The 23787-nt window shown below is 39.0% G+C and overlaps 3 protein-coding genes and 1 pseudogene across 4 annotated transcripts; 2 read left to right on the forward strand and 2 right to left on the reverse strand.

Moving 5' to 3' along the window:
• The first annotated feature begins 4177 nt into the window (after positions 1 to 4177).
• LOC145903173 (protein NLRC3-like) lies at positions 4178 to 6264 on the forward strand. Its single transcript, XM_082991245.1, has 4 exons — positions 4178 to 4273; positions 4488 to 4595; positions 4775 to 4807; positions 4943 to 6264. Exons 1-4 carry the CDS (start codon positions 4195 to 4197, stop codon positions 6262 to 6264), a joined length of 1542 nt encoding a protein of 513 aa, XP_082847371.1. The 5' UTR covers positions 4178 to 4194.
• Positions 6265 to 6932: 668 nt separating this feature from the next.
• LOC145903783 (uncharacterized) lies at positions 6933 to 8715 on the forward strand. Its single transcript, XM_082991924.1, has 5 exons — positions 6933 to 7019; positions 7448 to 7519; positions 7879 to 8111; positions 8337 to 8507; positions 8575 to 8715. The coding sequence occupies exons 1-5, from the start codon at positions 6992 to 6994 to the stop codon at positions 8707 to 8709; spliced, it is 639 nt and encodes a 212-aa protein (XP_082848050.1). The 5' UTR covers positions 6933 to 6991; the 3' UTR covers positions 8710 to 8715.
• A 3234-nt stretch (positions 8716 to 11949) lies between these two features.
• On the reverse strand, positions 11950 to 17664 carry LOC145902750 (GATOR2 complex protein WDR24-like; annotated as a pseudogene). Its single transcript, XR_014402624.1, has 11 exons — positions 17267 to 17664; positions 16740 to 16949; positions 16046 to 16189; positions 15160 to 15297; positions 14818 to 15007; positions 14057 to 14746; positions 13578 to 13741; positions 13279 to 13366; positions 12880 to 13148; positions 12430 to 12598; positions 11950 to 12252 (listed from the first exon to the last, which is right to left on the reverse strand). The product of XR_014402624.1 is annotated as a GATOR2 complex protein WDR24-like (transcript).
• Positions 17665 to 18485: 821 nt separating this feature from the next.
• On the reverse strand, positions 18486 to 23036 carry LOC145903174 (ankyrin and armadillo repeat-containing protein-like). The gene is made up of 13 exons (XM_082991246.1): positions 22811 to 23036; positions 22372 to 22497; positions 21849 to 22048; positions 21505 to 21711; positions 20738 to 20891; positions 20370 to 20531; positions 20084 to 20181; positions 19898 to 20020; positions 19485 to 19643; positions 19222 to 19339; positions 18999 to 19136; positions 18663 to 18842; positions 18486 to 18544 (listed from the first exon to the last, which is right to left on the reverse strand). The coding sequence occupies exons 1-13, from the start codon at positions 23034 to 23036 to the stop codon at positions 18486 to 18488; spliced, it is 1950 nt and encodes a 649-aa protein (XP_082847372.1).
• Positions 23037 to 23787: the final 751 nt, after the last annotated feature.

Here is a 23787-nt window from a genome sequence, read left to right on the forward strand (position 1 = left end):
CATTGAAAGCAATTAAATTCGCACTGGATTTGAACGAGCGGTGTTTCGATATCTGTGCGCAAAAACGGTTGAAAACGATACGTCATCATATCAAAAGTGTTAGCCATCGAAAATTATATTTGAGACCAGATGCTACACGTCCGAAAAACCTGGTTTACTTCACCTTAAAGTTGCTTAGAACCTGGAGCGCAGATTAATTTTCTTTGTCAACTATGACGTCAACGTTCGAGCGCGCGTTTAGTTTCTCCATTACGAGTCTTCATTAAACAAATCATAAACCAGGTGAAGCCAGAGGTCAGGACCTTGTGTCACGTTTACTCCTGACATACCAGGATCGTATTCAAAAATCCTAGAGCATAATTGTCATTAAACTTTATTGAAACACGAATAAACTCAACAATTTCACAGGAAAATATTGATATTAATTTAAATGATTCCACACGATGACCACAGAAAACAAAATCAACACAAGGGATTAAAATTTTCTGCACGAATAAATATCCCATATATTAAATAAAACACGGCTTTATCGCAAATTTCATTATGATTTAATTTCGGATCCATTGTGTTAATATGGAAAACCGCTTGAGGACGCTAAAGAATGAAATGTAACTTTATTTCCGCGTGTCGATAAATGCTGATAGAATTGTATGTAAATTAGTTCATCTCAGCCCCAGTGTGTTAACACGAAAAGATTTGTGTGAAGTGACGTCAACCTCCTAAACTTTAATTTTCGAAATAACGACATTTTAATTGGAATTTGCAGTTGAAAACGGAGCTTCGGTCCATCGTTGGATGCGATTAATGGCGCGTTGTTGCAAAATAAACAAAGACTCTCAGATTCACAGCACACTTGCAGGTCGCACTGTGGACATCACTTTGTAATACATCTAGGTGTGCCATTTTTACAGCGATAATTTCTCCACGGCATTCGCGAGTTTCTCATTTTTAATTTAGTGTTAAATTTGCCAAAAGTTGGTCACCGTGGAGTACGAAAAAGGAAATTAGTCCACGTAATGCTGATCGTCGACCAATGTTGTAACACGCTGGTTTCAAACAATTGGGGTTTGGATAATCAGCCTGCATATTTGGCAAAGGTAATTAATGTCAAACTGTTGACTAAACTACGTCATTATATTTAAGTTAATAGCCACTGAAAATCGTCCATCTGGCGAATCATATTGTGTCGAAATCCTGGTTTATGTAACCTTAAAATTGAATATTTAAAATCGGTATGTAAAACTGTACGCTTGACCAGAAAGCACACAAATTTGTTTGTCAGCTATGACGTCAAACGTTCGAGCGCGCGTTCAGCTTCCCCATTTCAAGTCTTGATTAAACAAATCGTAAACCAGGTGGAGTCAGATACACGGCTGCTGTGGAAGGCTTTTAAATGCGCGTTGTTGCAAATCAAATAATGTCTTTCAGTCTCGCCCCAAGCACAGTGGAAGTTGTTTCGTAAATGAGTAGATTTGTACTGGGTTTAAACTCTTGTACATAGAAAGTTGTGTTTGGAGTTTTGATTATTTGGTCGAAACACGTTTTGTGGTCAGTTTTGAAGAAAATCTCGAAAATCTCAATTTTAAACAAATCGTAAACCAGGTTAAGCCAGAGGTCAGGTCCTTCAGGGAACAACATGTTTGCGCCAATGAGGGTTAATAATTGTCTGCAATTTGCGTTTGTCACGAGGCTTGGATTTTTTCATCATCAATACAGAAGTCAAGTTGAATCGCTCGCTGAAAGCGGAACTTTCGTATAGCAAGAAAAATGTCATTTGTTAAAAGCATGAGGTTCGCGTTGGCAAAACTACTACAACGATAATTGCAGAATGAGACAAAATATCGTCTTAACCACGAATAGTAAGCTTGATTATTTACCATTTGAGTTATTTACCATATGGGTTAGAGAATTAGCAGTTAACGTCGGCACTTTGTTTTGCTGTTTTGAACGAGTGGTGCTTCAATATCGAAACTTCATGTTTCTTGAGGTCGGTTATGAGGAAAAACGGTTGAAAAAGATTCGTCATCATATTTAAAGTGTTAGCCAACGAAAGTTATATTTGGGACGAGACGCTACACGTGCGAAATCTTGGTTTACTTCACCTTAAAGTTGTCTGTTTAAATTCAGTAAGCTGGAGCACAATTAAATTTGTTTGTCCATTATGACGTCAAACGTTACGACGCGTTCGGTTTCTTTGTTCGAATCTTTATTCAAACAAATGATAAACTAGAAGCCAAAGTTTGGGCACGCCATCACAAAACATGTTTGTGTCACGTGTGCTGTGTGACGTAGCAGGATGAGAATTGTTTACTCGAGAATTGCGCGCGCGCAAAGTTCGTGGACGTAGAATACGAAAATGTGCAGATATTTCACATCTTGCTACGTCACACAACACACGTGAATTTCGAAATCCGAATCGTGCAAAGTGATTTTTCCAATGGTCGGGGATAATTGTGGACCAATATGTATTGTTTAGCGCTACTTCGGTCCAGGTGACGTAAGCAAATTAAGTTTTAATGTCGCTTTCATATTTACCACACGGCTTTAGAAAGATATTGTAGGTAAAGAAAACATTGTCACAAAACCTTTCCCATCAGTCATACATTGTTTAAGGCAGTGATTACTTTATATTGTGACGTAATAAGTAAGGCGTGGTGTGCCACACTTTGACACGCTTTGCTACTCACTGGTGAATCCATACAACTGAACCAATTTCTCACTCAAAAGCGTAAACTGTTTGGAATGTAAACAATACACAGACGGTGGTTGTGACGTAAGTGGCGCACTGCCTTTGTTTGCTGAAGGTTTCTCACTCGCAAAAACTGTGGCTTGTTGGTCTAGGAGGAACCAGCCCAGCCAAGTACGAAACGTTAAAGGTTGCTTTCGTCATCTGTACAGAAGTTAAATCGCTCGCTTAAGCTGTGCTTTCGTATAGCAAGAAAGCGCCATTTGTTAAAAGCATGGGGTTCGCGTTGGCAACAACTACAACAACGACAATTGCAGAATGACACAAAATATCGTTTTAACCACGAATAGTAGGATCAGTTACCACTTGCGTTGTGTGGGTTCAAGCAAATCTTCAAATAAGAGAGAAGTCGCAGTTAACATCGGTCTGCCATTGAAAGCAATTAAATGCGCACTGGATTTGAACGAGTGGTGCTTCGATATCCGTGTTTAAAAACGGTTGAAAACGATACGTCATCATATTAAAAGTGTTAGCCATCATAAATTATATGTGGGACGAGAAGCTACACATCCGAAAATCCTGGTTTACTTCACCTTAAAGTTGCTTAGAACCTAGAGCGCAGATTAATTTTGTTTGTCAACTATGACGTCAAACGTCGAGCGCGCGTTTAGCTTCTCCATTACGAGTCTTCATTAAACAAATCGTAAACCAGGTGAAGACAGAGTTCAGGTCCTTCATGAAACAACATGTTTTTGTCACGTTTACTCCTGACATACCAGGATCATATTCGAAAATCCAAATGTATTGAAGCATGAATTATGAGCATAGGAATGGGTCTGAACCATATTGCAAGTAGTAGACAATAGTAGCCAGGATAACCAGAGCAGAAATTAATTTAGGATATAAGGATCCTATTCCAATTCGTTTTCAGCCAAATTGCCTGAAATTTAACACAAATTTAAATTCTGAAAAAAAGGGCCAGACCTACATTCCAAAAATTTTTATGTTTTCTATTTTTTGGATGTCTCAGCCCATTTCTTTTATTCTCTTAATTTTAGTAAATCTGTTTTTGGTGAAAGCACACAAGCTTGCTTAAAACCTGATTAAAGACCAATTTAATTATTTAACTGATCTAAACAGACCACAACACCCGAATTTTTTAAATGTTTGCTCAATAGTGCCACAAAGCGGTAGCGTCTACAGTCGCCTGCGCAACGATAACTGGGTTACAGAGGTCACAATGTCACAAGCAGGGTGAAAGGATTGCGCTGGAGTACCAACGAAATATCTTTGTGTTTTATTTACATAAATAAGTTTATGCAGACTTTCTTTGGTTTTAAAGAGTTGCAAGATTAATCTGTACTGAGGTTTTGTTTTGTAGTTTGAGCTTGGATTAAAGAAATGATTTCTGTGAGCTGCATTTATGTTTGTTTACAGTGAAAAGGTTTCAAAAATTGTGACAAGTTGCTGCATTTGTTTTCGAAAGAGGGACATTGCCGACAAACATCATGACGGAGTCAGAAAGCAAGAGAAGAATGACTACAACAATTTCAGAATCTGGTTCGAATGTTGTCCAACGGAAAGCAGGTCTAATGTGTTATTCTCTCCTTTATTACATAAAACTGAGTGGAAAGTTACTAAAATCAATTATGCCTCATACTAAACCTTAGCTTTATTGGGAATGTATCATGCATAGTGACTTTTTAATTAAAGTAGCCTAACTAAAATGAAATTTTTATTTTTAGGCAAGTAATGTACATATGATATTTCAGGCACTAACAAGATATTAACTTTGAATCAGATTCCACACAGCACATATCAGCACCAGGAGCAACCATAACTGGTAGCATTGCTGCAGTTCAGGGCAATGTCAATCAACCAATAATAATAAACCACTACAATACTCCAGGTATATTTGTCAACTGATCAATGCACTGTAAACTAATGCAACATTAAATGGTACATTCTGTTTATGTTCACATTTAATTTTTGCAATGAAACTTTTTAACCTTTGCACCAACCAACCGTTTCATTTTATACAAAGCCGATATTATACCCTTAAAGTCAGATTAGTGTGAATTTTTGCAGGTCCATCAAACGAAGGTGAACAAGCAGATGAAAGTAAGCTGTTTCATCCTCTTTACTGCATTTAAAATATTTACCTAGATAATGTCTGACAATAATGCCCGAATGCTTCCATATGATAATGTCTAGTGAGCCATAATTACTTGTCTCTAGTTATATTTCTGTCTGCAGACAAAAAGCAGCGAGAAGCCATTCAAATCATCAAACATGAACAGGACAAAATTAAGTCTGTCACACCTCTTTCTGGTTTAAATGAAGAAGGAATCCCAGATGTTTGTCCACAGCTGGAGAAACGTGATTTCTACCAAGGTATTGATACCAAGAAAGGTGAAGAGTTTGTGCCATCAACAATAAGGTACAATGAAAATAAAGTTAAAGGAGAGCCCATAACTTTTGATGAGCTGCTTTCCACAATCGAAAGTGGTGATCAGTTTCTTGCCATTATTGGCGCAGCTGGTGCAGGGAAATCCACTTTGTCCAAGAAACTTTTGAGAAAAAACAAAGATGGGTATTTGGTGTTACACCTAAGTTTCATGAATTTAGATTATGGAGGTAAAAAACTCACACTTCAAGAACTCCTACTTGATAGGCAGTTTCCAGATGTTGAGCAAACTGTCCTTGATGCTGCATTTAAATGGATGAAACAAAACCAAGAAAAATGTGTTTTGGTATTTGATGGTCTGGACCAGGCAACATGGTCATTAGAAAATATGAAGCGAATTAATACAGATTATAAAACTCGGTTCACAGTTCAACAGCTTGTTGCTAATCTCTGCAGCAAAACCCTGTTCAAAAAATCATCATTGATCTTTACATCACGTCCTCATTCACTGCTTTCCATTCCTGTGGGACTTCGTCCAAAACCCACTATATATATCCGTGACCTTACTACAGAAAACACGAAGAAGCTATTTGATTTCTTTGCTGGAGAAAAGGCAAACGAACTGTGGGAAAAACTTAAAGAAACTCCAGAAATGCTAGACTTTTGTCACAATCCATTACTTTTGCAGTTTGCTGTGTATGCTGGTTTGTTTGGTGACAAAAACTGTTTTGGCACAATTACAAGCTTATTTGATGTTGTTTTGCAACAACTCGATGCATCCGAGCATGCTAAGGGTAGTATACACTTTTTGAGAGAAGCACTTGGCAGAATGGCATATAATGGAATGACTCGTAAAACTGTTGTATTTACCCACCAAGAACTCTCAAATGTGGGCCTGGAGTATCTTAAAGTACAAGATGTTATAATAAAACTACCAAAATTTTCGTGGTTTTCAGAAAGAAAAGTTTTCGATGTTGCAGCTTCTTGTTTTTTCTTTGTTCACCAAATGATTCAGGAATTTTCTGCTGCTTCGTACATTTCCTTGTTCATGCCAGATGAAAACTTCGACAAATTCCTTGATACATTGGTTGGAGAAGAACACTGGAACATGACGCGACGATTTGTTTGTGGCCTCTTGCTTGGAAAGGAAAGTTGTAAGTACATTCCTTAATCTGTATATTTTGTGTCATAAGGTTTGCAGGCTTGGCACCCCACGCATTGCTGCCTGGCTGGATCAGCCACTTTTTCCTGACAAGTCGGAGCAAAATTTGAAAAATCAAGCTCCCGGTGAGGTTTGAACTCACGACCCTGGGCTGACCAGGCACAACGTTCTACCAACTGAGCTACAGGAGTTCAGTGGTTTCACGGGGTATATTGTGGCGAAGGGACACTGGTGCGCAAGCGCACAACTTGCCAGGCAACCTTCACATACACGTAGGGGATCTCTACCACCGTATCAGATAACGCAGTAATATTTCATGCAATGGCATGATCGCCCAACTGCACAGTTCCTTGCTTGGCGATACTGCCAATCATGCCATTGCATGAAATATTAGTGGTATAGATCTCCTGTAGCTCAGTTGGTAGAGCGTTGGTTGGCCCATGGTCATGAGTTCAAACCTCACCTGATTTTTCAAATCTTGCTCCGACTTGTCAGGAAAAAGTGGCTGATCCAGCTAGGCTGCAATGCCTGGGCTGCCAAGCCTGAAAACACAATATTCGCGATACGTTAGCTGTGATCGCCAAGCATGCAAGGACCTGCGCAGTGGGGCGATCATGCCATTGCATGAAATGTTACTGCGTTTTGTGTCATAATTTCTTTTTTGCTGACAGCTTCAAGAAGTGACAATACTGAAACCAACTTGGACCCTGGATGTGCTACTAGTTCCGCTAGCAAGATGACATTCCCCAGCATTCCACAAAAAGGTTTTGTTGCATTTGATGTTGCCAGTTAAGCTGTTAAGGTCAAGTAACTGAAAATATTTCAAAAACTTGCAAAACTGGACCAAAACTAAATGCCAACCTAACTTCAATGTGAATCTAGCAGGCTACAAGTTGGAGTAAACCAATGAAATCTGCTTTTTGTTATTCTCATGTATCGGTCATTGCCTTGCCTTCATAACATTACAAAAATACGCAGTCGCGTATGCTATTTGAATTAACATATTTAAACTCAACAATTTCACAGCACTGCGGTTAGGTGTGCAAAGCGCTTTTTACACTTCACTTGGTAACGCAAATCTTCAACAAATAATGGCTGTGTTTGTAAAAATATATATGAGTGCAAATAATTCGTCCAACCAAATGCATTTTTACAATTTCCATTGCAAATGTTGGTCTTTCTTGTTTTCCAGACAAACCTGCGAAATTATTGGATGCGCTTTCAAGATATCTCCAATCTCAACCCAGGGAATACGATCTACTGAGTGAGTAAATGATATAAATGCCAACAGTTTAATGCGCGATTGTAAACATTACATTTATTTATGTAACAATGGGTGGGTTTGTTACGTCACACAGTCATTGTTTGAACCGAACACTCAGTGCAGTTTTTTTCAGTTGCTGAAAAATCTTGTAAAGGAAGGTCGTGTTTATTTCTGTCCTAATTTTGTGATAATTTAAACGTTTTATATTGGATTGATTTGTTGGTTCTTGTGTTGATTAAATCCGACTTAAACGTGGGGAATTCTGTGCAAGAATAAAGTAAGTTTTATTTTAAGTGATTTTATTAAAACTGGAAACCAGACATCTGCTTTTTAATAAACTTGTTCCTGTTTTGTTTCAGATTTATTCCTGGATTTGAAGGAAATCGAAAAATGCCATCTAGAAAAACTCGCCAGGTTTTGTCCTGAGATGTTGGATTTTTCCGAAACCCGACTTCACCCAATCGTTCAGGTTTTGTCGGAATTTTTACCAAAAGTTACAAGAAACGATTTGTGGCTGTCGATGATTGTTTGCCACCTGAACTCCGAAGATTTAACGATTATTTGTGAAGCAATAAAAAGAATGAAATACGGGGTTTGTTCGGTTTTTGTTTATTTTCTGAATAAGTTTTTATTTGAATAAAAGCATTTTTTACCAAAGTTTTCGATTTTAAGAAAAATGACATAAAATATTTTTAATGCAGTTTAGGGAATAAATTTGTTTGTGTATTTTTTACTCTTTTCCGGTTTTAATATTTGTTTATTCCGTTTTAAAGAGCATCAAAACATTTCCTACAAACAATATTTATATTTTAAATAGTTGGAAGATCTCGACCTGGGTGGAAACGACTTTCATCGAATAGAAGATGTCGAAAAAATTTGTTGGATTGTACCGAAGGTTGGGGGGTTGGGGTTGGATCTGGATTACTGCAAATTGGATCCGGATTCGATTAAGATGGTGAAGGACGCGCTTGGGAATATGGAAGATCCTGTGAGGATTTAATTTAAAATATTTATTTGTAAATTTTAATAAAATCAAAACTTTTGTGACTTTTCAGCCGGAAGTTTGGGGTTTGGATGAAGGTGATCAGTTCCCCCCCACCTCCGATTCTGACTCCAGTGGTTCGGATTCGATTGATCCTGACTCCAGTGGTTCGGATTCGAGTTATACTGACTCCAGTGGTTCGGATTGAAGCAGAAGCTCAACACAAAAACTACCTCATGTTCCTCATAATTATTCGTGTTTTCGTGATTCCTCAAAAATAAATAAATTTAACAAAAACAAAACTTCCGCCATTTTTTTTTCTTCCGCAGCAGTCGCCAAGACCGAAACTTTAACGATGCCGGTAGGGGTTTTTGAACAAATAGAAATAAAATTAGGATTGAACACCGGGCCGATTTTTTTGGCAATTAAAATACGTGCAATTTTAAAAACAAAGATTTACACTTTTGATTTAAAGATTTAATATTTTAGTTAATATCTGTTTGTAAATTGAGCACATTACGACCAACCAATAGATGCCGCGAATGTAATAAGTTTTCCAACTTCTGTCATTTCGTCAAAATTGTTTTTTTTTGAAACAAAATTAAATATCATGTTCGAATAAACACAAAAGATATCACAAAATCAAGACAGCTTATGACAAGCAAAGAATGAACAATAAGGAAAACGTGATTCAGGCTTGGGAACAGTAATTTAACGTATCCTATGTAATTTAGTTCACTGGAATCGCAGCTAGGGCAATAAAGGAGTCTGGGCCTAGGCTACTTTTTCCGGTAGATACTCTAACACGTCACGAACGGACGATAGGGATTTCCCCGGCTCTTGCGTAGCTACTTAAAATCGCGTTTTCACGAGACTAAGCAATAGTGCAACTCCAATATTTGGTTCATTATAGCACAAACCTTATTACGTACAAAGAGCGTCATGTTTTTTGCGGGATTTGTTTGGAGGCCGTGAATTTCGACACTATAGGACATGTGTACCATTGTCTATCAGCACGTGGTGAACGAAACGTTTCGTTTAGGTAAGAAGTTTTCTTGTTTTTAAAATACCTCTGTGCAATGCCTTAATAATTATTTTAGTTCGGAAAGAATGATATTTCCAACAAACAGGTCCAAAGCGCTGGTTTAACCATGCCACGCATGAACCAAGGAAACCGACCGTTCGTGAGGCGGTTAGAGAATTGTCGCCGCACAACACATGTATATACTAAAAAAGCCCAAAGCGTATAACTATCTTATGACCGAGAGTTATAACCAAAGTCATTGTAATCACGCGTTCAACGCATGTCCGAGTTGTGATGTCCAATAAAACGACATGGGAAAAAAAGAAGAACCAATTTCCGGTTTAGGTCAATTCCTGATCGGACAATTTAACAAAAAAAAACTTGCCGAGCTGGTGGCAGGTGAAAAAATTGTAGCCGGTAGAAGCAGCCACATTATAGTTGTGTTATAAACCATGTAATTTGGGAAATAAAGCCATATAGGTAACTTAGGCAACAAAACTAACTGCGTAAATCAAGTTAAAATAATTATAGGAATTTCTTTGCCAAATAATAAATAAGGTTAATTTAAACACAAGTATTTTTTTCGCAAATGATAAAAGAAGCTTAAATAAACATAACTACTTTTAGTTATTCGGAAAACAAAGTCAACCTAAACATAAACAACCTATTTAGGGTACTTAGATAATCAAGCTATATAAATAACTGACGTAATCAACCAACTTCAAGTTGCATTAAAGTTGCGCAACAACTCCAAATAAGGTATCAATTCGTGTGGCCAACCCCAGACTGTATAAGCAGAGCGACTAGCGCCTGCCAAATTAGTGTGTTTTAACTGTTGCTGTGTAAGGGTCTAGGCTGTTGGTTCTGCTTTTGGACCTATATAGGTATTAATTTGGGCAAATTCTGTTTTCAAGGCCCTCTGCAATAATGCACCTGGTGACTTTTCCACTTGTTTCCCAACAACCGTTGATGGGTCTTGTGACTTACATAGGGACCTAATATTCTTCAAGGTTAAAAAAAAATTGCTGCTCCTGGATGAAACGGTACAGAGCAAGGACTTGTTACGCCTCCTGGAAGATCATATCACTAACAGGGGGGGTCATAACCAGCCCTGGAGGGTTGCCTAGGTACTTTTTCAGCAACTAACTTTGCTGCAATTGCATGGAGAAGAGTTGGGACTTACACAAAAACTCAAATGAGTGGGTAGTTAAACGATTCAATTTTCTGCAAAATTAGGTTTCATTTTTTGTTGCTTGTTTTACCAAAATACTGAGTAACCAGGGTGGCAAATGACCCTAGGGGGGCGGCTAAACCATTTTTTCACACACAAATTTTGATCAAAATTTGTAGATATGGGATGAACCTTTCATAAAATCAAAAATGATTGGACACTTAAACGATTCATTTTTCCACAAATACAGCCTGAATTTTTTACTCCATTTTCACCATAATTTTCAGCAGCACCCACCATCAAGTAACTACCTCATTAAAATAGCCCAAAACCCCACTAAAACTGCCCCAAACACCCTAAAATTCGCCATGACAACAGCACGCACATGTGCGCTCATTCACCCGTTAATTTAACTTAATTGCGTCACTGCTTTGCTTACTGATGCATGACTTTGCATTGTGACACAGGCCTACACGTTGGGCATTTCCCAGCACCAAAACTAATTTTCATAGAAATACCAATATGCGTCCTTTAGTGCTCTCCATGTTTTGAATAAACTTCTGTGCTGTATTATATTACTGGATTATAAACAATAAACGGATTTATGAACACCTTTGGACTGGTTTGAAGCTTGGTGGATGTATGTGTTTAGTCGGGAGTTAGACTACTTAGAAGACGCACAGACTTGTGTAAAGGAGTTATTTAACCCCAACAGTAACCTTGAGATAGAGAAGGCAAGTTTCTTACGAGGCCGAGTTGCCATCGAGACTCGGTCGGATCCTTTGGGTGCGAGGCCCGAGACGCAGTCGTACCCCACGATCCCGCAGTGGGGGCGTACGCCGACAGTATCTACCACTTTTTTCCGACAAGTCGGAGCGAGATATGCAAAATAACCCCATCTGCTGGTATGTTTCTAACTAAAGGCAATGGGTTAACCAGACCCAACGCTCTACCAACTGAGCTACGCGATTTCAGAGATTTGAAGGTAGTTTATAATGGTCAAGATACACTGGTGAGTCAGCACACAACTTTCCTAACGATCTCAAAATCTCTACCACTAATCACACCACGCAGAAATGTATCATGATACTATATGTCAAGGTTAGCTATTGTAGATGAGGTTGCCAAGTACGGGTTTTCACAGTAGAGCGATCCTGTCTAGTTCCTGCGTTAGTAATTCGTACAACTATAAACAACCATGTATTTGCCTGCGGTCGAGTCAAGATATCAGCTTGCATTCATTTTTATTGATTTTACAGACAGTGATATCTGCATGTTATAGGAATATCGTTTTTCTGACACTGTTTTATCCAAGTTGCCACACAGTTGGAATGTCCCCCGAAGCTACAGCCTTGACAATATGTGTAGAGTCCGCGCACTTGAAGTTGACAGTAGAAACACGTGACTGGTTTGTTTTTGTGTTCCGCATCAATGCGTCGGTCACATGACCAGGGGTTACTCTGGGGCATTCGTCGTTGGCAGACTTGGCAGCCCAGGGTGAAAGTTGAAGAGGATGAGAGAGATTGGATTGCAGGAACTCGGCTCAGTTTTACAACCTGAACGAAAACTACTTTCATCAACAAATGCGAAAAAGAGTTTAATCTGTTGATGTCCTGGTGCAAGTTTCAAACTAAAAGTAATTGTATTGATATTGGCATAACATAAAATAAAAAGTAAAAAATTAACAAGAAAAGAACTGCAAATTGAAACAAAACGTACAGTAGTTATTCCACCTGAGCATGTTGTATCCATAACCTGTTCTTTGCCAACAAATCAAGGTAGGAGTTTTGCCAATGATCAACTGTTTCAACATCAATAGGAAGGTTATATGTGGATGGATAGGATGACATTGCAAGCAGCATACACACTGGACTTTGCACATCATTCATTTCAGCAAAAAATCTGAAAATACATTGAATACAACACATGTAGCATGTTGAAACCTGTGAATGTTTTGAGAAAATAAAAAAGTAAATTCAACACAAGAACTATTTTTGAGTGAATAAACATTCTTGTAAAGACTTTTACCTATGTACAAGCAGTTGGCAGATTATTTTATCTCATTGTCTGGTGAGTGTTAGTTCTGTTGTTTTAAAAATATGCTGTTGATGAATCGTTGCATTTCTTTGTCAATTTCAAAAATACGATGTTTTGTCGGAATATTTTAAACTGCGCAAACTCACTCTAATTGCTGACAGGCAATCCCTTCTTTAATTGAATCGAGTGGGGCCGGCCAGAGAGTGGGACACACACTGATGACTCCATCTGAGATGTTAAGCTCCTCATCAGCAGGAGATGTTGAGGAAGAAGAATTCATCTCCTTGGTAACGACCTTCTCATGCCACCTCCCACCGTGAGCAGTCAGGATTCGTTTTTCAGATTCATTTTCAATATTCATTCCAGAAGGTGCATCTATTCGACCAAACTTTGATATCGTGTCCGGCTCGATGTCCTGAAAAAGACAGGAGATTGTTTCTTACATCTTTCATTACTTAGTGTAACCTTAAAACGGTGTTCACAGCAACCATATGTTTAGCAACACAAAACACTGTGGCCTATCTATCTATATATATTGATCACACCTCTCTCTGTTGGAAAGCTTCAGCTGGAACAAGATATTCGTGCTCAGACAAAAACTCAGCTTCTGATGTCATTCCACCATAACCAAACCTAAATCATTGAACTAGATTACAGATTATAATTTCCACTACATGTTTTAATTTTGGACATCTTGGTGTTTAATTGTAGATAACACCGTGAATTTTGTTGCGGATGCAGCAACAGGAAAGCATGATAATATATTCTTTTACTAATTTATGCACAATTGTGTTGCAACAAACTTTGCATGATTTTATATTTAAGAATAATATCTCTAAACTACCCAGGGTCATCATCTGTCATGTAGAGATCAGGTTCTGACTGTCGCCCCCGAGCGATATCAGTGAGATAATCTTCTACCTCAAGTCTTCCATCATCAGAACGTTGATCAGCTTCCCCACCATGGATTGCTGAACCATTCAATGCATGTGAACCATGCAGTTCATCCTACAGCAAACACAAACCAGTCATTGTGTGTAGAAGCAATCTTGTTAACATTTATATCCAACGACTAGTGATAATCAATATTTGCCATGTTTTGTTATGAACAAATGCTGCTATAACGTTAGAAAATCATTTTGTTTTTTAAACATCAAACCATGGTCACAAGAATCCTTCGATTCCACCCCAAAAAAACATGGCATAATTATATCTATTCCTACAACTGTCTGCATACCATGCATTTCGCAACTATTTATGAGGTGAAGATCTGTAACAATTGTTTATTCAGTAGCACATATTACGTCACTAAAACCACCTTACCTTTTTCACAGTGAGTGAGTGCCTTTTGTTTTTTGCCTCTGCTTTTTCCAACTTTTCTGAAACTTCAGGTTGTGATTTGTTCAAATGAATCTCTTTGTTGAAAAACACTCCAAGCAATTTCCACGTCCGAGCAACATTACAGAATCCACCTTTCAAAGCAACATCAGAGTTGTGCGAGCAAAGCTCTTCGAAAGTCATTTTTGTCCCACTTCCATCTAAAACATAGTTTTTCGCAACAAACCTAAATTGGTTAAGAGTTAATTGCTCTACAACAAAGTCTGTCATAGTTGGATAATCATCAAAGTCAGAACTTGGTGCTTGAAAATATTCTGAACTTTGATCTGGAATTAAGAAAGTTGTTTTGTCTTTGAAATGCAACTGGCGAAGAAGGACTGGAAATACTCAAACCGTCCAAATCAATCACGTCTTTTGATCAAGTTTTCCATCCAAATATTGTTGGTAATTTTGAAGCAGAACCAGTGGGACTCTGTGTCCTTGGTGTTGATGCTGTGGTTTGACTTGCGTGGGCGATATGACCACATGAGCTGATGGCAAGTCCACTACTCATGGCCTGCTTAGCTGGACAAGAAGCGTCAAGTAATGAATGCATCATGAGACGGCCATCTTTCGAACATGACAAAATAAAATTTGGATCTGACTTTTTCCAAACTATTCCAGAGGGTGATCCTTAAAATATGTTCAGTTCATTGTTTAAAAAGTAAATTAATCAAAAAACAAATGGTTGTTTGATACAACTACAATTCATACCTGGAAATGAGCAAATGGGACATATTTCCTATGCAGATGCCAAATGTTCACGCTGAATTCAAGCATCATAGATATAGTAGCAAGTTGCTCTGGATGGTGGGGTCTCCATTTAACCGAAGCTACGGACGACATGGTTGGAACATTGTTTATTTCTTTCTCCCTGTTGTTTTCAATCGACCAAACCTGGAATGTGACAATTGGAAACATTGGAAAACAATATTTAACACTGACAATGATTAGATCCGTTACCAGCAATGACACGAAAAGCACCTTTCACACGCCCTCCAGTGCAAAAACAGAGTTGAAAACTTATTCGTGTTATTACAATCACCCACCTTAACCATATTATCACGCCCTCCAGTGGCAAGAGTCATTTTGTGATCTGGTTCCGGGTGCCAGTCGAGAGTATACACAGATCCCTTGTGTGCGATAAACTGGTGAACGTAACCTGTAGGTCGCCTGTAATCCCATATCTAGTAACAACAACAACCAAAATTAACATGAAAACTTTTGGTGCAATATTCTGATTTGCTCTCACTAAAATGCTGAGTTTGCATTTAAACTGAGAACATTTTTAGTATCACAAGCACTGGTTTACTGTTTCACTGCATTTATATTTACCAAAAGGACAGACCAAATATTTCAAAAAAACTTACATTTTAAATTGGTTTTATATGTTAGAACAGTGTGGTCCAACTAAATTTCGTCGCAGGCCATAACAAACCGTTAGTTTATCCCACAGGCCATTGTACATACGGAATTACGGATCGAAATTGCTATTACACGAATAGCACAACTCAATTTTTGATAAATGCGATTTGTGGTCGAGCAGCTTCTTTTAACGAAAGGGGTCGTGTAAACAGGAATTTGGTTGTGGCCATGCAAAGAGTCGCACAAAGTTGTGTTTCAAGTCAGGTTACAATTCTCGGGCAAACGAAAATTAGATCACGGGCCAAAATTTGCCCGCGGGCCTGTAGTTGGACCACGCTGTGTTAGAATATAACAGTGAGGTGATTTTAACAAAAATCAATTTAATGTGAGATTCCTTGAGTCGGTTTGAGTTGTTTTATTTATTCCATGACATCCATGTGCTTCTGGCATTATTATTTTATTATATTTCTATGATAACATGTTTACAACACGACAGCATTAAATATCCAGATTCAGTCGAAAATTGGCTGCAGGTATTTTTATGAAAATTAGCACACCCCTAAAACTTACTTGTACATAACCATTATCGAAGTTGGCAGCAAAAATAAAATATTCATGAGGATTGAACTGAACACTTCTCACGCCATCAGCTTTGCTTTGAAACGTGTAGGTACTTTCCCTTCTCCACAAATCAAACAGCTTCATCGTTCCGTCCTTAAAAAACAAATGATGCAGTGTTGCTTCTAAGCTTGTGATTTGAATAAACACATAAAATATATTTTTATAAACTTTACACTTCGCTTTGACTTGTTTGCAGCCAAAAGTAAAATAACACTTATAATACAGAAAATTTGTAACAGAAAAATGTACGTGCTCCTGTAAGACGTGTTACAAGTTACATTGAGCACCAAACTAAACTTTATCGATCAAGATTTGTGATTGCGAAAAAGGCTTGTGTCACAAAAAATGCAAATTTGAACAAACTTGTCTTATGGTCTTGACAGGTCCCATCTATGTAAGAAACTCATTTTTATTTAAAAACCATACATATATATAACACCTGTGATGCACCCGCGCGAGCCTTATCTGTGACGTCGGTCAGGTCAGCTCCTTATATTGATGGAGCTCTACCAATCGCGTCAGTCAAACTGATGATGACAAAAGTTTTTGTCGAAACGTCTTTAACATGACAGTGTTAATAACAATATGGGCCAGTCTATTCATACTCAGCATTATGAGAAAACCTGTGAGTTGTGTTTCATACCTGTGATCCACTTAGCAAAAGATTTCCTTCCGAGTTGTGAAACGACACTTTGGTGACCGTGCAACGATGTTCAGACAATATAGCGAGCTTCTTCTCACGACCAGGAGTGTTTAAATACCAAGGTACAACCGCTCCATTAGTAGCAGCGGTTGCGATCAAATTTTCATCCACGGAACTCCAACCCACGTCAGAACAACTCATGTTCAAACCCTGAAATGAAAAAACAAAACATTTTAATTAATTGTGTATGTGTGAACTAATAATGCTGATGAACAGCAATTGTAATCACATGAAAAATTAGGTTAAGCATGCAGCCACAGGTAAAAGCTGATTTGATTTCAATAACTTATGATGTATTATTTTGTTGGGTGGTAACTGGCTTTGGCCAGTCATGAGCAAAGAAAAATACCAATATCCCTCCCTTAAAAATACAACAGCAATTGCAAAAACATACACTTATAACATGAAACGAAACACAATCAGCACTATCAAACACAGTGGCACACATTAATTCCATCGCAGCACACCTGTTTTCTTCCAACATGAAGATTAAGGTGCTCGCTGAAACCATTAACCTCATCAACATGATAAATTTTCAACTGAGACCTTCCAGCGATGACCACTTTACTGTTGTCCTTACTGAGGCAAAGTGCATTCACTGCTGTTCCAACATCTATTGAAACGGCTTTGTTTCTCTTCATAATTTCAAGTTTTCCGATGAAATATGTGGTGTTTTATATTTAATATCACTTCCACAACACATAAGCACTTTGGTTTACAGAAGACAAGGTCATGAAATTTATTGTATATTTAAAGAACAACACACTGGCTCTGTTTGCCTTTGCAAATTTTTGATAAAATTACACAATAACAACAATTATTCCAATCCGACCCAGAAAAACCATTTAAGCGCAGATGCAAAGGTGATTTTTCACAGATAAAGAAACCTGCTTACGGTTAACTACATCAAGTACTGTAGCAGCAAGTTCTTAAACAAACTAATTCCCGAGAAAATGTAAACAAAACAAATTCGTCTCTTGCACGCTTCAGTGATTTTCCAACACGAACAGCGATTTTATCCTCGCAACCAGAACATTAACTTTTCTAATGCTGATTGCTGACTTGCAATAATTACCTAATTTTTTTGTATACACAAAATAGGCAGATTGAATCAAGTTGATATACATTTTGCATGAACGAGCAATATTCTATATTACAAATATTCGGTTGGAAGCCAACAATTTATTGTAGTAAAGCTACTCGATTTCTACAAAAATTTAAGGTAAATATGCATATGTCTAACTTTGTCAAACATTCTTTACTAAGTACACACGATGCAATTATGAGTAAAAAAATGTTACATCAGTGGAAGAATCTGGGATGTTCACAGTTTTATAAATCTCACAAAACGTGTCACTTCAAAAAGGAATGCAAGAACATAAAAAACAGCATCTAACAATCTTTCACATAATACAGGAAGCATACAAATTTTCACAGTGAAATATTTACAAACTACACGAACTTGTCGCGCAACTGCATACAATGTTTTGAACCTGACAAGAAAAGCAAAACAGGAAACTGTTGTTCTAAAATAAGTAAAACTTGGGAACAGAAAAGTTTTGTTTCTCTGTAGAAACTGTTCTGTTGGCCGGGGAAATCGAACGTGCTCTCATCGTCCGGTGAGCAGCTCTGAAAAAATCCACATTTCAGTGTTCCTGTATTTTAACGCACACTACGAGGTATTTCCTACCCGTTAACATGTAAGGTGTTTCCCCTCGTTTGCGCTGTTTGAGGTCTTGACGGCCCTGAATAAACAAAGGTTGATATTTTTATGATTGAAATAAACCCCAGAACTTTTGCTGCATGAAAGCTTGTGTCTAAGCTCAGTAGAATGTACGTTAACACAAATTGTAACGAACTTACTCCTCTTTTCTTTAACAATCGGCAAACCGATGGTCGCCTGTCGTTTAAACTCGGCTACAAACTCATCAGACACTTTTCCATCTTCACCCAAATTGTCTGTAAGAGTGACGTAAAGGCCTTCGGTCGCTCTACATGACGTCATCAACTCTCTGCTCGCCGTTCGGTTGAAAGATAAATATCCTGAAAATGTCATCATAAAGTTTAAACCACGTGGAAATAGTTAAATGTCAATGTAATACATAAGGTAATAGGGAAACCAAGTGCATGTTTTCCTAAACAATCTCACGTTATTTTGTCACCCGACAACTCCATAGAAATCGTATATAGACAGCTAACCTAATGCCTGGGCAGCAGTTTGTCGAACCAACTGATTCTCCGACTTCACTTTACCAAGAAGTTTCTCCACAGCGCCGCAAGTGACGATGGCTTCAGGAACGCCCGCCCTCGTGTGGGCGAGTGACGCAAGATAATCCGCTGTAATACGTCATCATTACGTCATCTTTCTTTCATGTAAAACTACAAATCACCCAAAAAGTCGAATATATATTTCAACACGTACCTGCCATTGCCACTACGTCATCGTTGACGTCATCGAGGAAGTTGACGAGCGTAATGACGCCTCTAGCGGAAGATTCGACAAGGGAAGTGTTTGCTATGATGCGAGCGAGAACAACCAGCTGTTAAATACACAACTGCTATAACTTAAAACCAATTCCTCCACGCTTTCGTCCCACATAAACCACAAGGTTTAAATTATTGCATGAGGTTTTAATTCATCTCACAAAGCTGTCTAAGATACAAGATATTTCTTTCCAACTTTACCTGAAAAGCTGCGGTAGTTTTAAAAATCGGATCCTTGCACCGAAATAAATCCTCAAACGTTGTGAGGCTCAAACCACCCAAGCGTGAAATCCGTTGTTGTTGTTGGATTCGGTTGAATGCGAATATGGTTAGTGCGGATACTGCTTGTAATTTCACCGCCTTAGAAAGAACAAAACAATTGTTAGTAAAAAATACTTCCAATTCGTTCACACATAAACTATGCACACGCAATTAACTTTATCGCCAATTATTTGTACGTAAATTTCAATAGAAAGTAAATACCCTGGCTTAAAGCAAGCTTCGCAGATTCAACAGGAGTTGTGAGTAACAAGTAGTAGAGGTGGGGATTACCCACCCGGTACTATATATTGAGCATTCTTTATTACATCACAAAGGTTTTACAACAAACCCACCATACTGGGCGAGTTGCAGACTTGCAGAATAATTTCGAATCCGAATCCGTCCAATTCGTTCAGTTTGTCTTCGTTCTCCTGACAACCGCTAACAAGACACGATAAACAATGGAGAAGATCGACCTTTAGAACAAACATCCTTTGTTTAATCGCGACTCTATGACGTAATTTCTGGCATCGCGTCACCTGCATCTTCTCGTCACGTGACGTTTTCCACACTCTGTTGACCAGCAGCTCAATGGCGCCCTCTTCGGCAATTGTGAGTTGAGAGTTTAGGAAATTCACTGATTTTACAAACACAAAATATTGGATTCTGAACGAAACCAGTATTTTCTAATAGTGAAAAAAAAACAACACCAGACGTTCAAGCTCCCTCTAACGCTTTAGGAAACAAAAAAGCGTTCACGCGCAGCCATTGTCGTTGATAATACCTGAAATGCACGTTACAGAGGAAGGAAAAATTGTCACGCACCAATGCACATCTTGTTGATAGCGTCCAGTGTTCCCATGACGACTTTCCGACTGGTTTTCTCCAACCTGAGCAACCGGATGAGCGGAGGGATAGTGTTGTCACGTGACAAACGCGCCTGACTCGATGAACTTTTCCAGCTCCATGCTGCCACCGCCTGGCAACCTACAAACGAGTCAATACATTCCAACCATTGACATCATAAAATCGTTTTGCTAAAATACTCCGCGAAGAATCTTTTTAGCGACAACTTCCACTGATTGGGATCTTGTGTTTCCTGAAGTCATTTTGTTTTACCGTCATACACTGTTTCATTTTTAATATTATTCGTTTGTTTTTTTTCAAATATCAGAAATAAAGCAACTTTTTACCGATCAACTGAAGCGTGTCGGATTTGCTGAGTAACATGTCAATGATTTGACTCGTCCCGATTCTGCGAGCAATTGCTCTCTGCTGCTCAGGGTGGTGACCGGCCAACGACCACAGTGCGCATGCGCCGCGTTCCTTCACCTCATCCGACCAAATCTGTTACGAAAATGACAGTTGATGGAAATCTTTACATTGGGTTGAATAATATTTTTTTGCAAAATGGAAAGGAAAAATTAAAAAATGCCGTAAAAGAGTTCCACTAAAAGTCACAAGGTTTTAATAAGAAATTTCTTTAAACTTGACAAACTTGTTTTTTGTGACTTCATTCTCTACTTACTTGAAACAGACGACACAGAGCGGTCGGAGCTTCTTCTAACTACGCCTCGTGTTGGGCTCCCTGGTTCCCTCTAGTGATGCATCCAACAGCAAGCGCAGCTTTCATCTGAGCGGGAATGCAATGGCCTCGCAATATCGCCACCAGCGGCGCTAACACTCCGATTTGAACAAAATCGTTCTGTGTAAAATCTTCGGTTAAGTTTTCAACTTTCTGGCATTTAGGAAACAACAAAAAAGACCAATTTTAATATTTCAGTAAATCTTTTGTAAAAACAACACTGGCCAAACAAAATGATTACTGCAAGCAATATAAACAACGACTTCACTTCTTGACTGAAAATATTCAATTCTTCAACAGGTGCAAAATCCCACAAGTGTGGATTAATATTTAGGTCACAATTCACAACAAGCTTCATCCCCACACCCGTTATACCTGGTTGTCCTGGTTGTCATCGCAAACAGCGGCAATCGCGTCAGCAGTCGCCGTCTGAAGCGAATCGTCCTTCACCGTGAGAAAATCAACCAGGAACCCGGAAGCTCCACACTCCATAATTCTCCGCTGGATGTCGCCCGCACCACTCGTGTCTTCCCGACAGAGTGAAGCCAGGGTGTTGATGACGTTGACAAGCACATCCACAACCTGGAACAATACAAGCTGGAAAGTTGCAATTACCTTAAATCCCATGGGAAATATACGACGGACGTGAGGCATCGGTTTTAAACCAACTAAAAGCAATAAATTTAATCCAGAATTCCCCTCCTGTATTTCTGACTCACGTCAACTTGGAGGAGTTCAACTAACGGTCGGATACCACCATGTGCGGCGATGCGTGACGCGTTGTCATCCACGTAAGCGAGATCCGAGAGAACGACGGAGGAACGCGATTGAATCTCGCATCTCTCATCCGTAGATTCCAGATCCTGGCTCTCCGGATCAAGATCGTGGGAGGCCATGGGTTTTAACAGAGAAATAAGAGCTGCGAAAAATAGTCCCCGATTGAAAAGAAACAAGTCTGACCAATCGACGGCATATTCAATATATTTTACACTTAACTTAATCAAATGCTGCACGATAAGCATACATTGCACAAATTACATAATTTTTACACAATGTTACTGCAGACATGAACAGAAAACGTGACACATAAAATAGCACCGATAAAACCATGAGGGTTTCCGAGTCCGACACACAATTTCTCTTCCGTTTTTACGTGGTTTTCAAAAAAATACTGAACTGGTATTCAACTACGATTTCTATCCTGACAAAAGTGAAATATTAACCACGTGACTTAACACCTACTTGGAATCGCGCCAGCATTCGCAATCTCAACTCTGACGTCATCCTGTTCCGACATGAGGCAAATAACAGAACAAGCGATTGATCTTATGGGTGAAGTCGTCTCGTCTTCCAAATCCTTCCCTAAACCTTCAACACAAATGTTCACTGAGTCCTCGACCACAAAGTTTGATGGTTTGGGATTTCTGGAGTTACAACTTGGACTCCAACCACAAACACACACTCGGTGCATCCGCGTAAAGATTTACCGAAGCTTATTGCGGGAATAAAAACGTTGTAGCGACATCTAGCGGCAAACAACACATGTCTTTTAGTGAGTGCCAGTCAGGTTTAGTGGGTGTTTCGACCATTAGGTCTCATCCCTGTAGCTTTTGGGGCCAGTGACGAAACATCCGGGCGAACACCACGCACAGTCGCCGGGATAGCTTTAAATTTAATTTACCCGACGAAAAACATGTGCCCACATGGACCACAGTTAAAAACGAACCAGAATCAAGGGACATGGTTCCTGACTTGGGTCTTCTTCTTGCGCTCCGGAGCAAATTAACAAGAGGAGGAACTGCATCAGCCGCCAACAGAGGGCGCCAGTAAGTCGGTGTGCGATGAAGCAGAACCTCGAGGCAACGAAGCGAAGCGTCTTGGCGGGAAACGGATCGGCATTCCAGCATTTCTTAAATAGAGAATTTGTTTTTTGTGAGGTTACAATAATGTTAGGGAATAATAAATAAATAAATTGTCACATTTTCCACACACAGAGTTTCCGACTTATTCCGAAAATAAACAAAATTTACACAAATTTACAACATACAACCGATGAAACCAAAGTTCCTAAAAGAGTCATCCACCCTGTTATTAAATTGGTGAATACATACGAATATACACAAAGCATCGTCAGCGTAATTTCAGTATGTCATGGTACTATTACGCAACCAGTGACGTCACTCACCAACTAATGCTGGCCACACGTTTAACCTTTCCTCGTCATCACCATTCTTCCTCCCCTCCAAACTAATCAAATATTTGATGACGTCAGTGTGGTAACTGAGGGCTGCTCTTTGCACGGGACCGTCATTGTTGACGTCACGCGATCGCACGGTGGCGCCAGACTTGATGAGAAATTTGAGGCAATCGTGTGCCCCACTTGAGGCAGCAACGAGCAGTGGTGTAGCGTTGTCTCTGTTTCAACAACATTGGTGAAGGCGCTCGACGTTATATTAGGCAAAAGACTCCTGATTGGGATTCATGGCAAGGAGAGTCAGGGTTCGAACCCCGGTGTGGTAAAAAATCACCAGCTGTTTTTCATTAAATTCCCATTTTCGTGACGTATTTGTTTCATTGATGACGAAATTAGCAGTGGTTGGATACCGGGTTAGTTTAAATAAGTGCATATACACAGGGATGAGTCAGACCTAACCCGAA

Source organism: Ascidia mentula, chromosome 5, assembly GCF_947561715.1.
Source record: "Ascidia mentula chromosome 5, kaAscMent1.1, whole genome shotgun sequence".
NCBI classification, from domain to species: domain Eukaryota; kingdom Metazoa; phylum Chordata; class Ascidiacea; order Phlebobranchia; family Ascidiidae; genus Ascidia; species Ascidia mentula.

Bases quoted from the DNA above. Each gene is read 5' to 3' on its own strand.
- LOC145903174 (XM_082991246.1), bottom strand. From the start codon at position 23,036: ATGCTGGAATGCCGATCCGTTTCCCGCCAAGACGCTTCGCTTCGTTGC. The intron at 20,021-20,083 runs GTGACGCGATGC...TTTGTTCTAAAG, and splicing joins CACGTGACGAGAAGATGCAG to GTCGATCTTCTCCATTGTTT. The intron at 19,340-19,484 runs GTAAAGTTGGAA...TGTATTTAACAG, and splicing joins AAACTACCGCAGCTTTTCAG to CTGGTTGTTCTCGCTCGCAT.
- LOC145903783 (XM_082991924.1), top strand. From the start codon at position 6,992: ATGACATTCCCCAGCATTCCACAAAAAG. The intron at 7,520-7,878 runs GTGAGTAAATGA...GTTTTGTTTCAG, and splicing joins CAGGGAATACGATCTACTGA to ATTTATTCCTGGATTTGAAG. The intron at 8,112-8,336 runs GTTTGTTCGGTT...TATTTTAAATAG, and splicing joins TAAAAAGAATGAAATACGGG to TTGGAAGATCTCGACCTGGG.
- LOC145903173 (XM_082991245.1), top strand. From the start codon at position 4,195: ATGACGGAGTCAGAAAGCAAGAGAAGAATGACTACAACAATTTCAGAA. The intron at 4,596-4,774 runs GTATATTTGTCA...GAATTTTTGCAG, and splicing joins AAACCACTACAATACTCCAG to GTCCATCAAACGAAGGTGAA. The intron at 4,808-4,942 runs GTAAGCTGTTTC...TTCTGTCTGCAG, and splicing joins AGGTGAACAAGCAGATGAAA to ACAAAAAGCAGCGAGAAGCC.